Source organism: Gymnoscopelus braueri, assembly GCF_963280865.1.
Source record: "Gymnoscopelus braueri genome assembly, chromosome: 5".
Lineage (NCBI taxonomy): Eukaryota > Metazoa > Chordata > Actinopteri > Myctophiformes > Myctophidae > Gymnoscopelus > Gymnoscopelus braueri.
Genome location: NC_137606.1, coordinates 8,116,222 through 8,132,516, shown reverse-complemented (window position 1 = coordinate 8,132,516; position 16,295 = coordinate 8,116,222). Strand labels below are relative to the sequence as shown.

The 16,295-nt window shown below is 47.5% G+C and overlaps 1 protein-coding gene across 3 annotated transcripts in view; it reads right to left on the bottom strand.

The window, feature by feature from the left end:
• kmt2a (lysine (K)-specific methyltransferase 2A) overlaps positions 1–16,295 on the bottom strand; it is a 67,551-nt gene that overhangs the window by 37,790 nt on the left and 13,466 nt on the right. For all 3 annotated transcript variants that reach the window (XM_080429649.1, XM_080429651.1, XM_080429650.1), the window contains exons 2-8: positions 13,169–13,241; positions 9,298–12,755; positions 8,530–8,707; positions 7,667–7,895; positions 6,187–6,857; positions 5,822–5,898; positions 813–1,061 (exon numbers count right to left, since the gene is read on the bottom strand). In XM_080429649.1, the coding sequence (XP_080285775.1) occupies positions 813–1,061; positions 5,822–5,898; positions 6,187–6,857; positions 7,667–7,895; positions 8,530–8,707; positions 9,298–12,755; positions 13,169–13,241 (4,935 nt within the window). The remainder of the gene's footprint in view (positions 1–812; positions 1,062–5,821; positions 5,899–6,186; positions 6,858–7,666; positions 7,896–8,529; positions 8,708–9,297; positions 12,756–13,168; positions 13,242–16,295) is intronic.

Sequence of the window (16,295 nt, the reverse complement as noted above, 5' to 3'; positions counted from 1 at the left end):
TTAATGATGGCAAACCCAATGTTAAATGAAAAGTGCCCGAATCGCTCCAAAACTTTTTCTACCCCCCCTAAGTGGGGGTCTACGAACAAATACTTCGGGCTCGGATTTTGGCTCCGCCCCCCGGAAGTGGGTGAAACAGGCACCTCAAACACTTGGTGGAATTGTTCAAAAATGTTCAAAGTGTTTTTTTTTCGATTTTGTATTTTTCTTAGATGCTTCTTTTTATGCAGAATTTTTCCATTTTCTGTTTTTTTTAATCATTTTTTTTAATCATTTTTTTTATTAACAGACAGAATTGCTCAGTAGCCCCCCCCTGCCCAAGAGGACGTTTTGGTATTGCATCTGAAAGTGCTGTATAAGCCAGAGACAATTGACTTGGGATGAGTATATCTGAGTGATGATTTAGGCTCAAACCTTTTGAAAAAGGTTTGAGGGACATACACCATATGATATTAAATACCAAATATTTTTTTTAAATTCATGGTGTAGATCCTTTAACAGGACGTTCATGAAAGTCCTTGCGGGCTTGTTTCCAATGAGGGCCTGTGAGCAATTAGGGGTTAAGAGTCTTGCTCAGGGACAAATTTCATTTCATCGACACATATGCTGGCGTGGCCTGGAATCGTACCTGGGGCAACCAGGGCCTCTGGCTCCCTAGGCGGGCTCACTAACCACTCAGCTATGGCCGCCCCATCGAGTCGATAGAATAAATCACCAAAAGAAGTGACAGAAAGAGAATAATCGGAGAGAACAAGGAATGACTCGTAGCCTTGTTGCTCTTCCTCTGATTCTGTGTGTGTTGTTGTTGTCACCTCCACGTTTCCGCTGCTGGCACACAGGAAGCACAGCACCCTGGGTGTGACAGGCACAGATGTGAGCAGGCTGAGGCCACCCGCTTCCCACACCTTCTCCACGTCATGGTCCCTCTTGAAATCCACTCGGATACGATGCACTCCGTCGCAGGGCGCTCTGGGCTTGGCCTGCTGGCCCCCAGTCGAGGGAGTGCTCAGCCAGTTTAAAGTACTGCTGCCAGGGGTTTTAGTGGCCAGCGGCTTCTCCTGCTTCATCACAGAGAAAAAGAGTGGACAGATGGAAAGTGAGGAAATAGGAAGAGATGAGTCACAGGGTGAACACAGTGTGAACATCCAACATGGATTAAAGCTAAATCAAATCTCATGCCATGTGTATGGCCAAGTCCTGGGATTTGTGAAACAGTGTGAAATTCTTTTGTTGTTACTTTTGTGTCAATTTATTAATTTCTTTATTAAGTACATATCCACATAATGAGTAGGATATTCGCGTCACGGTCTAATCACCCCGTCAGCGTTAATTTCTCAATAATGACTTAGCCGGTTGAGTGTCTAAACGGAAGTACTGGAATTTGGCGGAAGTACCACCCAAGGAAATGACATTGACGCTTTACAAATCTATTTACATTCTCTGTGAATGAAACAAGTGTTATGATTGGTCGAAAAAGTAGGAAAGAAGTCCCGCCCCCATTAGACACTCTGCTTTAGGTCGTGACCAGGCTTTTCTCTTCGCAGATGAGTAAGGCTGGGAACGAGGCTACTGCCCCCCCCCCTTTAGTGTCAAAGTGTTCTTGAGCAAGACACTGACTGAAACCCCCTTAACTGCTTCTGATGAGCAGGATGGTGCCTTGCGTGGGTTTCCTCTGCTGTCGGCGCGTGAATGTGCGAGTGTAAAATCGCTTTGGTTAAAAGGCCCGATATAAACACAGAATTTAACATTAAATGTACGCTTCTGTGTGTTCTCTGTTCAGTATGGTACAGTATGCTTCTGTGTGTTCTCTCGTACTCTTACTTGTCTTGCACTATCAGGGGTCATCAATGTGTCCGTACACGGACAAACGTGTCCGTGGCAAGACTTGTCCATGTCCGTGGCAAGTCTTTCATTTAAAAAACTAAAAACACTAGAGCCATTATACAGTGGCTGACTTGCCAGTCTCCAGGTTTTCTTCAGAATAGGTAGGACACTGATTTAATTCTTGCAGAAATACCAGTGGTGTAATACTTCTTTCTATACTGCCCTAAAAAAACACAGTTTCTGCACTTTGGCTTTGTAGGGAAGTATACTTTACTTGAGTTTATAGCCTACTCATCACAATTTCCACTTTTACTTCAATACATTTAAAATAAGAAAATTATTCTTTAAATCACTCATCATCGTGATATTGGATTATCCACACTGTTCATATTCACAACAGGCACTCTCATCAAGACAAGATGTCTGCTGTCCATTGTTGTAGCTGATGTATAAAATATGTTTACAGTGGTTAAACTGATTTTGATGCTATTAAGCAATTTTGCAGCGGGGAAACCTCAAGGACCCCTGGGGGCCCCCAGACCCTACTTTGAGAACCACTGGTTGCCAAAACACCCAGAAACGCCACTGCCATTAAAAAAATAATCTTACATGCCAATGAATTACCTGATTTTGACTTAACAGGATAAGAGCTGGGTTTCCCAAATGCCAATTGACATTAACACTCTAATCAAGACTCTACCAGACAGGTATTCAAAACGTATTAAACCAGGTACCAAAGAGTGGCGGATACAGAACATGCATGCTTAATGACTGGGCCTTGAAAAATCTGTCTGAGCCCTGTCTGTTTTTAAAGCTTAGATGTTATAATGACCGGTGGATGACATCAATATGACGATTATTTTCACTGTCTCTGATTGTCTTTAATGCTTTGAAAAGTTCAAAGCACTCAGTGAATCACCATTTTAAGTGAAGGAAGTGAAGTAGAAAGTAGACAAAAGTACAGAGGTGACCATGGAAAAAACAACAATAATACACATGACTTTAAAAGCAATGTTTTAAACAGGGTACACATTTAATTGCTCCATCTACGCCTTCCCTCTCAGCTTTCCTACTTACTATCTTAATAAAATACAATAAAGTACAACGGGATGATGAGTAACCACTCTCCGTCTTTAAAAACACAGCCTGTGTTCTCCATCGTGTCTTCTGGACTAGTATATTAGTATTTATGGTAATATTATTGATCACTCATTTTGTATGTCCATGGAAAAAAAAATGTTTGAGGAAAATGTCCATCACAAGCCGGCATGTTGACGACCCCTGTGCACTATGCTAGCCCTGCTGAGGGTGTATAGTGTTGTATATTGTATGTTGCATATCTATTTATATACATACGTATATATATATATATATTTATTTATATATACTTTTCTTTTTGCCACCTTACTGATGGTGTTGCCTTGACAGTAATCTCTCAAGACAGATTCTGCTAACTGTCAGCACCACTGCAGTAAACATGTAGTGTTGTTGTTAGTGGGTTCCCAGTTTGCCTTGACTGTGAGGTCTCTCCATCATGCTGTCTGAATCTAGTACTTTTTCCCTTGCCTGTTTTTAACTGCTGCACTGTCTTTGGCGCCTGAATTTCCCCAGCGGGATCATTAAAGGTCTTATCTCATCTACACAGCTTTGCCACTGAACATCACAACTGTAAACTGCCCACATAGTAAGTTACTATTGACTGACTACATTCATAAACTGCCCACATAGTAAGTTACTATTGAGTGACTTCATTCATAAACTGCCCACATAGTAAGTTACTATTGAGTGACTTCATTCATAAACTGCCCACATAGTAAGTTACTATTGAGTGACTTCATTCATAAACTGCCCACATAGTAAGTTACTATTGACTGACTTCATTCATAAACTGCCCACATAGTAAGTTACTATTGAGTGACTTCATTCATAAACTGCCCACATAGTAAGTTACTATTGATCGCTGAAGATTGGACAGGGAGGCCATTCCACCTGGGCATATTCCAGACCCTGATGAGTGACCACTACAGTTGTCAATAACCCACACTAACCATGATATACAGTATCTTGTTGCTGTTGGGCAGAAACCTCTTATCTCCATATTCTAACTTTTTGTGTTTTTTTTGGGTAAATTAATGCCCACTTGATCATACAACAGCGTCACACAAAAACATCAAAAGTAGCAGATCCACAAGCTCTAACAGCGTCGCGAAGCGTCGCGTTTTGATCAACTTTTTGCTACTTTTGAATTTAAATCCTGAAAAGTAACAGTTTTGGATATATGAGGTTTCCACCCGACAGACGATATACAGTATATACTGTACAATGTTATGGGTACGGTAGTCTCGCGTGGGACAGACTACTATTCACAATCTCTATGTCTGGAACTACACCGTGAGGAAAGAAGCTGTCATTTGTTTGTCATTTCTGTTAACGAAAATAAAATATCTTTAAAATATTCATTTTAATTACTGCTAAGCAGCAAGCTACAGTAGTCGGTTCTTAAGTCTGACGTCATTTTGTAGTCCGACGTCACGTCCGGGTCCAAAAGGCACCAGCGCCGTCCACTCTTCATTGTAAACAAACATGTTGGAACCTGTAAATCTTTTTACAATAACCTCCTTTTTCAGAAATGAACCATTGAGGGTTAATAAGGGTCTTAATGCTAATATCATAGACAGTAAAAAGTAGGCTAATATATTTATATTTGTATTTATTTATTATTATTATTAACATTATAATATATATTTTTTATATTTATTTATATATATTTATATATAGATGTATATAAAAAAACGATTTCCTCTTCTTTTTGTTGTTGCCAGGAAAGCGGTAGAATGACACTTTAGTCGTTATTTTAGTCTCAGATGTGTTAAAACAGTGAGGGACACAGCACTGCGCATATTGGGAAAATACACACTTGGACCCGGAAGTTATTCTAGCGGGGGCAACGTCACGTCTTAACACCTAATCTGCCAGAATTATTTCAGATTTTTTGCTGTAGACTGCCAGAGATTTTTCATTGAAAGAAAAAGTACTAGTAGGAGCCGAGATACAGAATTTTTAAGTTTTAAGTTAACAAGGAAGTGGATAGGAGTTTAAATCTTCGATAAATCATATCTCCTTGGTCTTTTGGGTCTGGTTTTTTTTAGAACGCAGATCTGCGTCTTTGGCAGCCAGGCGAGAAATTAATTAGAACGCAGATATGCGTCTTTGGCAGCCAATGTGTTAACAACCGAATATGCTTCGCGACTGCAAAGACCAGACAGAGGCGGGACATCCGCTTTATCCACGGATGGAAACAATTGAAAATTGTGGGAGGCAACAGTCTGGCTAGAGAGTCTATGGGCACAGAGACACTGATTGGAGGCACGTCATTTTACATGGTTACCGAATATGTGGAGAGAGAGAGAGTGCCTCACCTCACACTTTGGTTGTATTCTCTGTTTTAACCCATTCAATCCTGCATATCTGCGTTCTAATTAATGAGTCCGAATTTTGCGTATATTCGCATATTCGCCGGTGTGTAACCACCTTTACTCTGTGTCCAGCGCTAGCGACGAACTGGATGTGCACAACCGACTTCTGAACATGTTTCAACATGTCACCATCCAGGAAATGGTTAGCTGGGTCATAAATAACCAGCTATCATAAATGATAATGGTTCTGTCTACATGTCAACACCAATTCAGTGGTCTCGTGTCTAGAGTGTCCCCCTGGTACCCTCTGCTTGGCACTCAGCAACAAGGGTTGGATTTGGGGTTAAGTCCCTGTGACATAGTAGGGTGAGGGTCATGTTCAGGGAGTGTACTTGTACATGATCAGGCTGCCTCACACTACAGAAACAGGAGATAGGCTCCTGGCCTTATGGGCCTCATGTCCTCTGGAATCGTTGGTTCCCAAGGCTATGAACTTTTACTATATTTACTATCATGTCAACAGACTGGAAGGATTTGGATGAAGGTACAGTAATCATGATGAGTTAATGACAAGTTCTTACCTTGTCTTTTGGTCTCTGTTTAGGAGGTGGTAGAAGAGAGCGTGGAGCGAGCTTCTTCTGCTGTTTTAATTCTAGTGCTGGGAAATAAAAAAGGATACATATAGAGATATAACTTGCAATGACGATAGGGTAAACTATACGCTATTTAGAGCCAGAAACATAACCACTTAAAGCCTATACTTAGTTGCCTGCTTCAGAATAGGGAAGATATGGTTCATGTGGTTAAATAAAGCTACATTTTACTCACTCCGTCACAGGACAGTGTCGCTTGCCGAAAACAGTCTGCTCTTTTTGGCAAGCGACACAGGTGGTGCGACAGAGTATTAACTTAGGCATTAGCCTGTAATCAGAACAGATGCACGCACCTGTGACCTGGCCCTGCTGTTGCGACAGTTGTGGCTGAGGCTTCTTCTTGGGATCACATGGAGGAATGGCGTCTCTTTTGGGAGGTGGCTGACCAGCCGGCGGCGTCTGCTGCTGCTGATGCTGCTGCGGAGGCGGCTGAGTCTGTGTAGCTGGGGCAGGGGAGTTCTGGGCCGAAGAGGAGTTGGAGGAAGAGGAGGACGCAGAAGAAGAGGAGCCCGAAGAGGACGAAGAGGACGAAGAGGAAGAGGAAGAGGAGGCAGGAAGCTTGTGTCCCTTCCTGCTCACACCACTAGGGGCAGAGGGCTGTTTGGAGTCCGGTGTCGAGGCTGGAGACTGGGCCTGGACTGGCACTGCACTGTGGGTCTGTGTGAGGTCATGTTTTGGGGAGGGGGAGGGCGTAAGGGCCGGAGAGGAGTGCTGAGACGATCTCGACTTCTCCTCTCCCAGCTTTGGGGGAGGGGGAGTTTCGCTCTTCTTGCGGGGAGCCTCCTCCTTCACAGGGGGTGCAGGGGCAGGCTTGATGGCGGGCTCGGAGCCGGGCGTCTTGACCAGATGAAGGCCTTCCTTCTTCTCCGACACCTTGTTCTTCTTCTTGTCCTTCTTGCCTTTTCCCTGCTTCTGAAGGATCATCTTAGAGGGCATCCACTGCAGGTTCTGACACTTGCGGACCCTGAAAACAAACAGCGACAACAATCAGAATCGGTCAACTTTTTTTTATCCTGAAAAGTCATACAAAATCTTTCAGTAAAACTGAAATTTGAAAGAAAAAGAAAGACAAGATCCATCTATTGGCTACATATTTGTTTTAGAATTGATCAGAACGTTATTGATTATGTGCTTTTAAAACCCATTTAGGGCGGGAACCCTTATTTGTAACTATACCTTTCAAGACGGGAACCCCTTTTGGGGTTCTTGTTGCTATGTACAGTATATAGCAACATTCATTTTTTGTAATTTTTTAATAAATATTTGAAGTTTTTCAGAAAACTTAGGTCAGGATTTAGAAGGCGTTTTTAGAATGGGCCTCAGGTCTAAATGGGTTAAGGCACGGCTCTGCCTCTAGACACTTCTTACATCACAGACATTTAATCCCCATATGAGGAGAGTGAGATCCTCGGGCAGAGCCCGACAGAAGGTGATCGGGCCTGTGCCACCAGTGCCCCTAAACTTTGGAATGACCTGCCTGAGGAGATCAGCCTAACACGTTTTGTGTTCTCTTCTTAAAACACACTTATATAGACACTTTCTTTTACTACCTGATTAGTCTGTTTTTGTGTTTCTCGCACACTTGTATCCTTCCTTATAATGCTTGATTAAGTGTTTATGCTTTTTATGTTATCACTTGTATCCTTTTATGCTCTTCTAAATATCATATATCTCACACACTTTTTGTGTTGTTTTGATCTTTATGCTGTGTGAAGCGCTTTGTAACTCTGTAATTCTATACAATACAAATAAAGCTCTGAAGGAAGTACTGACTTGCAGCACTGCTTCTTGATGTTGCGTCCCCCAAACTTGGGCTTGTCCAGACAGTTGGTGCAGACCCCGCAGTCCTCTGGAACCTGGCAGCCCGAACACTGGCCGCAGCGCCGCGACCGACGGCCCTTCTTGGGAGGGGCTTCCTGGAGGGTCTTATTCCGTGTCTCCCGTGGCTTTAGGGGAGGGGACTGGGGCTCCGCCTCCTCAGAACCCGCCACCGATGATTTGTCTGCAAAAGGAAGCAGAAGAACACTGAACAGTTCTGTAACGTGTACATCAATACAGACGCAACAGCAGCCTGTACTGATCAGACTGGCCCTAGTTTAGTCATACATGTCTGTGAGGAAACCTATTATGTTGAGTAGTTAATTGAGCTAATCAATTTAACCGATTTCAATAAAAGAACATATTTTAGGCAACAAAAAAAGTCAAAAATAGCACCCCTCCGGCAATGCTCCACACGCTGAAAGTCAAGTCGATTTCATTTTAGTACCAAATCACAATATAAGTTACCTAAAGGAACTTTTCACATATCTAGATCATAGTCTTTCATTTACTTACAAAGATGACAAGAGTTAAAGCAGTAAACCTAGAGGAAACGCTGATTGTTGTACGATGGAGTATAAAACAAGGCTCAAGTGGTTAATCAGACTAATCAATTTAGTCTAGCATTATAGAACAATCAATTAGAATATTTTCGTGCCAATTCAATAAAAGAAAAATGCTTCTCAATCATTAAATTATTTTAAAAAAAAGGTTGATAGAATAATCACTAAGAAAATAATTGATAGTTGCAGCCACTGGTGGGTGTAAAACTCAAGAACAAGTCATTCCGAGGCTAATATAAGTTGAGGACTACTCACCATCGTTCCCCATGGAAGACAGGATCTTCTCTCTCTCCTCCCAGGGCAAGGCACTGAGTGTGGGCATGTCATCAGGGAACACTGCCCGGTTGCGGCCCAGGGCCACAGCCGCGCGCCGACAGACATGCTTGATGCGTGGACCACGAACCGACGTCTCTGATGAGTCACTCTCCTGACCCTGCTCACACAAACAGCCACAACATCACCATTAAACCAGAGTGGTTATCAGGACCCCCCCCAAATGTATATATGTGGCCGTGCCACCCCCACCCCCCCAACTAAAATTATTTTGGCCCAGGGACCCCCACAAGCTTTTCACAATTATTCAAAAATGTAACAAAAATTATAGACATTCAACAATTATATTAACATTCAACAATTATATTAACACATTTAGCTGGGGAACCCCTGGAACCCCTCAAGGAACCCTTGGTGTCCCTGGACCACACTTTGAGAACCACTGCATTAGGGATTTTTTAATGATATGTTCTACATTGAAAAAAGGGCAGACGCACACCTAAGTGGTTAATGACAGGTGTGTAGGACATAAGGAAGGCCCAAATGCAAACAAAGTGCTAAGTCTAGGACTTGCAAAAACACGTTATTTACCAAACAACGTTTCGGTCCATAGACCTTCATCATTCAGGACAATCATGTTTGTCCTGATGAGGGTCTAAGGACCGAAACATATATTATTTTGCAAGTCCTAGATAGTGTGCGAGACCTTATACATGGTGTTAATAATTATGTTATAAAACAGAAGTGGACCTGGACTTTAGGCTGGTCCGGAGACTTCAGCGACTTGCTCTTCTCTATCTTGAACAGCTGGGCTTTGGCCTTCTTCAGCAGGCCCACAACGCGCTTGTCTGTCACCGGCTGCTTCTCGGCGTGGGCCAGCATGGAGCCCAGAGAGGGGGCGGGGGGCTGCTGCCTGCAGGGCTGCTGCTGCTGGCTCTGCTGGGGGGCACTTGGTTTCTCTCTCTCCTTCTCGCCGTCCTCTGCCTCCGCTCCCTTCTCCGAGGGTTTGCACTTCTTCTGCAGGCGGCCCTTGGCGAAAGAGAGGGGGGCAGCGGAGAGCGGCCCACCCCTGTCGACGGGAGGAGGAGGAGGAAGAGGAGGAGCTTCGGAAACGGAGTCGACCGGCGCCTGCTTCTTTCTCCCAGGAGTCTTTTTCGGGGGCGCGAGGGGCATCACCAGATGGTCGTCCGCGTCCCTCCCGTCCACGGCGAAGAGGCCGGAGGCCGCGTGCGGAGAGGTGTCCGGCGTGGAAGCCTTCCCCCTCTTCTCCCACTCTTTCCTCCCCTCTCTCTTGTTCTCTTTCTCCCTCTCCCTCTCTCGGCTTTTCTCCGAGTCCCTCTCCTTCTCCTTGGGTGCAGATTCCTGGGTGGCGGACGCACCTCTCTCCCTCCCTCCTTTCCCGGCGCCCCGCCCCGTCTCCTGGGCACTGGAAGGGAAGAGGGGAAACAGCTGGGAGGCAGAGGAGGATGTGGATGTAGAAGGAGAGGAGGCCGTGTTGCTGGCTGCCGCTCTTCTGCTGTCAGGAGCCCCGTGTGAAGCCATGTCCGGCGGGCCAGTAGAGAAGGTGCTGAAAGACGCAGGGATTAAGGCACTAGTGGCGAGCGGACTGGCTGACACCCCGGGCAAGGTGCTGGGGTTGCTGCTCGAGACGGAGCTCGTCAGCACGGACAGTTCAGAGGAGCCTTTCCCCACAGACCGCTCGCTTCCCATTTGGCTACTGCGCCTCGTCATGGAGTGCGAGGGTGACCGCGGATGGCGCAGGGTGCTCAGGGACCGCCCCCCCTTCCCGTACCGGGAGGACGCCCTGCCGGAGCCGGAGGACGACTGGAGAGGGGAGAGCGAGCCGGGGCTGCTCCCGGACGACGAATGCAGGGTGACGGACTCAAAGATCCGGGAGTGGGCCTCGCTGGGCGTGAAGCGCGGCGCGCGCAGCAGCGGGCTGCGCTTCTGGAGCGGTGACTCGAAGCGGGACGAGGCGGGGTGCTGGTGGTGGTGGTGGTGCAGAGGGGAGAATAGGCGGGTGCTCGTCCCTGCTCCGCCACCTGGGGCTGGAAACACACCAGAAGCGGCTCCCCCCGCCCCACCTGCACCTTGGGGCATCAGCCCCACGTCTTCAGCCGTGAGGGGGGGAGGACGGAAGTTGTCAAATATAGGCTTGCGAATAAGGCCTTCCTTGGCGTATTTAGCGTTGGAAAAGCACTGATGCTCGGCACGGGACAGGGACGTCCAGCGGAAGGTGGGCTCCCTCAGGATGGAACGGCTCCGTTTGTCCTGCAAGCTGGAAAGCACAGAGGGCCCGGAGAGGAAGGGGGTGATGGGGTGAGGCATGATCCAGGGCGACTGCGAGTGGTGCTCGCTAATCGGAGCTGCACTGGTGGAAGCTGACTGGGGGGGTTGAGGAGGGGTGAGGAGAGGGGGAGGCGGGGGAGAAGAAGAGGACGAGGCCGTGGAGGACGCTTGCTGAGTGCCTCCGAGGGCGGAGGAGGACATCAGCACCCCCGTGGCCGGGCTGATGATGGGTTTCTTGGACGCCGTGGTCAGCGTGCCTCGTCCTCTCTGGCCCAGACTTCCCCTCCCCACACCCTGCCCTCTCCGCCCCCGTCTGCCCCTCTCCACCAACACCACGTGTTCCGGTTCGGGCTCCGACGGCGGGGAGGGCGGACGCGAGTCGTCCAACAGATTGGCCTCTCTCTCTCCCGGGGAGGAGGGCGAGTGGTCCTCCGGCTCCGACAGGGCCTGGGTGCCCTCCGAAGCCTGGGAGTCGCACGAGGAGTCGTCCAGGCTCGGGCTGCTGGATCTGGAGGACTCGGCGGACGAGAGCTGCGAGGAGTGCTGCGAGAGGGCACTGGAGCCACAGGAGGCCGCGCTGCTGCTGAACCGCCCGTTCGTGGCGTTGTTGGCGGCGTTATTGGTGCTGTTGTTGAGCAGGTTGGCAGCAGCCGCAGAGGGTGCGCTGGGGCTGGGGGCAGGGGGCTTAGGAGGAGGAGCGGAGTCCACGGGAGCAGCGGCCCCTGTGCCGGTAGCGGAGGCTGTGGAGGACGCCAGGGCAGGCGAGGGAGAGGCGGAGGAGGCGGAGGAGGCGGACTGGGCAGACACGGGGACGGACAAAGGGGCCGTCTCTATGCGAGCCATCTTCATGTGGGGCGGCGGGACCCCGAAGCTGGATTCGTCTTCGATGAAGCGCTTGGGGGTTTTGATGATGCGCAGGGAGACGGTGCTGACCACGGGCATGATGAACTGCCTGATGTTCTTCAGCTGGGTCCGCCTCCTCCTCCTGTTGCCGGCCTCCATGCCTCCCGCCACGACGGGACCCCCGATGGCCACCGCCTCCTTCTCCAGGAGCTTCTTCTTCTGGGCTCCCTTCTTTGCGCGCTGCAGCAGCTGCTTAGCGATGGCGGCGTCAGTGCGTTTGGCAGGGGGAACCTTCCTGGCAGGTTTCACGTGGCGGGGGCTCTGCCGTAGACCCAGCGGCCTGTTGAGCTTGGAAGGGGACGGGGAGGCGGGGGGACTGGACGAGTCTTGGAGGTCAGAGCCGTCCACGTCCCTAAGCTTGGGTTGCTGGGAAGCATGTGGGTCTGTGTCTCGGTCTCCTCTGACCCTGAAGGCCTTGTGTTTCCCATCCCCAGACTCACAAGAGGCGGACAGCTGGGCAGCAGCAGCCGCCGCAGCGGCGGCCTCCGCTTTGAGCCGCTCGGCAGACGGCGGTCGGCCGCGTCTGCGCCGGGGCACACCGGGCAAGGCCTTGAGGCGTGACTTGAGCGGGCTGAGTTTGACTTCCCTCAGCCGTTTCAGCTTGGTAACTTTGGAATCCCCCCGCCCGCCTTTGGGAGGCTTGGCCTCAGCGTCGTGCTGCTGCTGAGCAGAGCCCGGCGACGTCCTCTTGGCGCCCTTCCTGTCCCTCTCCTCCTCGGTGTCCATGCCCAGCTCGGGCGCCGCCTGTCTGCCGTCCTCCCCCGCCGCCGCATGGTTGCCCGCTTGCCAGGCTCTCTGGCTGCTCGAGGCCGGGGGGCGACCTCTCCTCTTCTCGCCGGAGCCGGGCGGTCTCCCAGGCAGTCGTTTGACTTTTTCGGACGGCCTCTCGGCGACCTCTGGTTTCCCCTGGGAGGGGGAGGCGGGGGAGGAGGGAGAAAGGAGACCTGCAGTGGCTTTCTGGGCAGTCAGGGCCCGCGGGGGCCGGCCACGGGGTTTCTTCTCCTGTGTGTGGGGACCTAGCAGGAACCACACAGAACACAGTCAGTGAGACAGTTTGGCATTACAAATATCTCAGATCTCATAGGATCTCTAAGCAGGTAAGCCTCAAACAAACAAGTTCCCTGCTGTATATTGTGAAAACATCTCTATAAGAGTGTGTGTGTGTGTGTGTGTGTGTGTGTGTGTGTGTGTGTGTGTGTGTGTGTGTGTGTGTGTGTGTCTCCTTATACGTAACATCCTGATTTGTGGAATTTAGGTTTTCATAATTGTTAAATGTGAAGATTTCTACAGTTAGACCCCGACTTTATCCCCAACTGATTACATGAGTTGAAAAATGTTCAACTTTGTGCGTTTTATATCCATGGTGGATGACAACCTTACATCAATATCCCTTTGCATGGGAAACTTGATAAAGTGAAATGAAGTTCACCTGCAGAGGTCCTTGTTGGGCTCTGTATTCTTTTGTGCTCAGTGATTGGTCCAAATCCTGTAAATACTTCATCCTGCAAAGGAAAGAAAAGAGAAAAGGGTCTGAAATGAGTTTTAACACAAAAATACGAACAACAAAGCGGTTAAAAGGTCAAATTTAAGCATCCATAATGCTATATTATTCACATTTGGTGTGTCACTGCCTGGGCAACACTTTCAAGGTTCAAGGTTACAATAATAATAAAACCGTAAAAAAGATTTTAAAAAGAAAGAGAGAGAGTGTGCAAAAAAGAGCAAAAAGAAGAGAACATCAGCGTAACTTTGTGACGATTAGTGTAGCATTGCACTTTTACGCCCTCTGGGTTCTGGTGCAGCTTGCGCACATGTTGGTCTGCCTGTCTGCAATGAGGAAATAACTGGCTCCTTTTCACCATGGTGTCGACCAATTTTTTTTTCTATTGGGATGTCTCTCTGTGGATTACTCGAATTCTGGTGGATCTAATGTAGAGGGTTGATTATTACTCTGTGAATGGGATCGTGCGAATGGATCAACAAGAGAAGCCAAGTGCCTCAAAACAGTTCATGTCAAGCCCTGTTTGAGCAACTTGTTTTCATTCACCTCACAATTAAATTAAATTCAAAAGAGCTTTGTTGGTGTCAAAATATAATAAAAAACAATTTAAGAAAAAGGGGAAAGTATGTACAGTTGGAGCCGGGGGTACAGCATTGTGTTAAACAGATGATGTTACTGCACTCCACAATGCAGCAGAAGCTCAATAGCCTGGCATAGTTTGCCATTGGCTAAACAAACTTTGCATCCAGAAGGAAAAGAAAAATATATGATAATATAAGAAATGTGTGGGTACAGATCTTTGCTGACCTTCGTGCATGTGTGCGTGTGCGTGTGTGTGTGTGTGTGTGTGTGTGTGTGTGTGCGTGTGCATGTGACACACGCGCGTATGTGCGCATATGTCTTGCACATGTAAATCTCTCTCGGTTTAAATGTGTGTTTATGTAAGAGAGATGCATTGATATGATGAGTAGGGCAGATTTGGGGAGGGTCCATTCACCTGACCTTTTCAGTGAGGGGCCTAGCCAGTTCTGTGGGCAGCTCTGACCATTACTCTATCTATTCACTGAAGCCACTACATTTTGGTTTACACTACTTTGCATCTACTTGATTTGACAGGCGAGCTGTGATGATAACCTTGGACTGTATCAGCTGTGTGAAGAGAGGCTGCGTTGTGCAATTATGCATTAGAGAGTCTGTTAACCCTGTTAATGAATGAACTGATGCTGAAATGAAATGTGATGAGCAGGGGGGATGAAAATAACGTTAGGTGAGCCACTTTTCCACATCAGAAGTGGGCTGTTGTTCAAGGCATTAAATTAATTGAATTTAATGAATGAAATGATTTCATGTCCCAGTCCAGCCCTGGTTATAGTATGTGTACCATGATTATGGAAAGGAACCTGTTAGATGATGTGTTGAAATTAAGTGACCAGGACCTTTGAATATATGCATTTTCTGACCACATGTCAGGTTTCTGTGTATTTCTTATGGGTTGTTGTACAGTATGACTAGAGTGTATGTTGAACACTTTCCATTTCTTTAATAAAAGACCCAATATGTGGTATTTAGCTCAGTGGCCTTATGGTTAGAGTGTCTGCCCTGAGATTGAGAGGTCAGGGTTCAATCCTCCAGAGTCCAGCCAATAAAAATAATACTATAAAAATGGGACCCAATGCCTCCCTGCTTGGCACTCAGCATCTACGGTTGGATTGGGGTAAATCCATGACGCTAGATGTACTAGCGTCATGTACAGGGGGTGTACTTGTACATCAAGCTGCCTCACACTACAGAAACAGGAGATACTGTAGGCTCCTGCCCTATGGCAAGGCTAATGTGGTATTTAACATTAGTACATTTTTGTCAGATGAAAACTCTAGCTGGCACCCCTGTCTTCATTCTTGCTCAAATTGTTAAAACTTGAGTCACAAATCGTTACAACTTGAGTCATCTCCTGCAAATCGAATGACTCAGATGAGGACCAATTGACAATAATGGTGCACTTAATCTCACACTCGCTTTGCTGATCCACTGCAGGAACCCTACGCTTCTCTCTCGCTTTCGGGAATAAGCCGCCGACAGCTACAGGTTTCGAGGTTTCGACCGTTACAACAGTCATTTTGATTATGAAACTCACACAATTTAGATTTAGATTATGAACCTCTCACACAAGGAATTGGCCTCAAAACCCCCAGGAGATGATATGCTAATCTGGTTGTTCATAATGGAATGGCTCAGTGGTTTAGCACTGTTGCCTCTCAGCATTAAGGTCCTGGGTTCTAACCTGACCGGGGTCTTTCTGTGAGGAGTTAGCATGTTCTCACCGTGTTCACGTGGGTTTCTTCCCACACAAACAAGGTGCTGCTTAGTGGCTACCCAATAGTTAGGATGGGGCACCCACTGCTCCTAATAGTTAGGATGGGCCGCCCACTGCTTAACTTAAAAATCAGGAAAGTACTTTTCATTTATTTTGGTCATTTCTATGCTTTATTTCAGATAGGTCAGTCACAGAGAGACAGGAAACCAAGGGCAGCGAGACGAGAGACAACATGACGGGGGTCGGATTCGAACCCAGGTCCTCGCCGCTGGGCTCACTAGGAGCATATGGTCTGTGTACAAGGCAGCCAGGAAGGTACATTTCTTTGTTTAAAAACAACTGGAAAGAACTAGAACGTGCATAAACAATTTCTACTAAATGAAACACATAGAGACTAGACTTGCTAAATCATGTGGGGAGTGGACCCCCCTGGGGGTCACTGACCCACAGGTTGAGAACCACTGCTCTAAAGCACGAGTTATACTTGTTTGAGCCACGCACTGACGTGTTGTGAGCTTTTCGGTGCACGACACCAGCGTGCAACTATTAGTTGCCACACCGTAGGGCTGGGTATTGCCTACAACCTCACGATAGATACGTATCACGATACAGAGGCCACGATACAATGTATCACGATACGCGTTGATTTTGTCCTACTAAATTTACTTTTGCAGAGTCTTAGACCACAGATTGCCGATGTTTTGACTAATATATTGTCAGAAAATGTAAAGTTTCCAAATC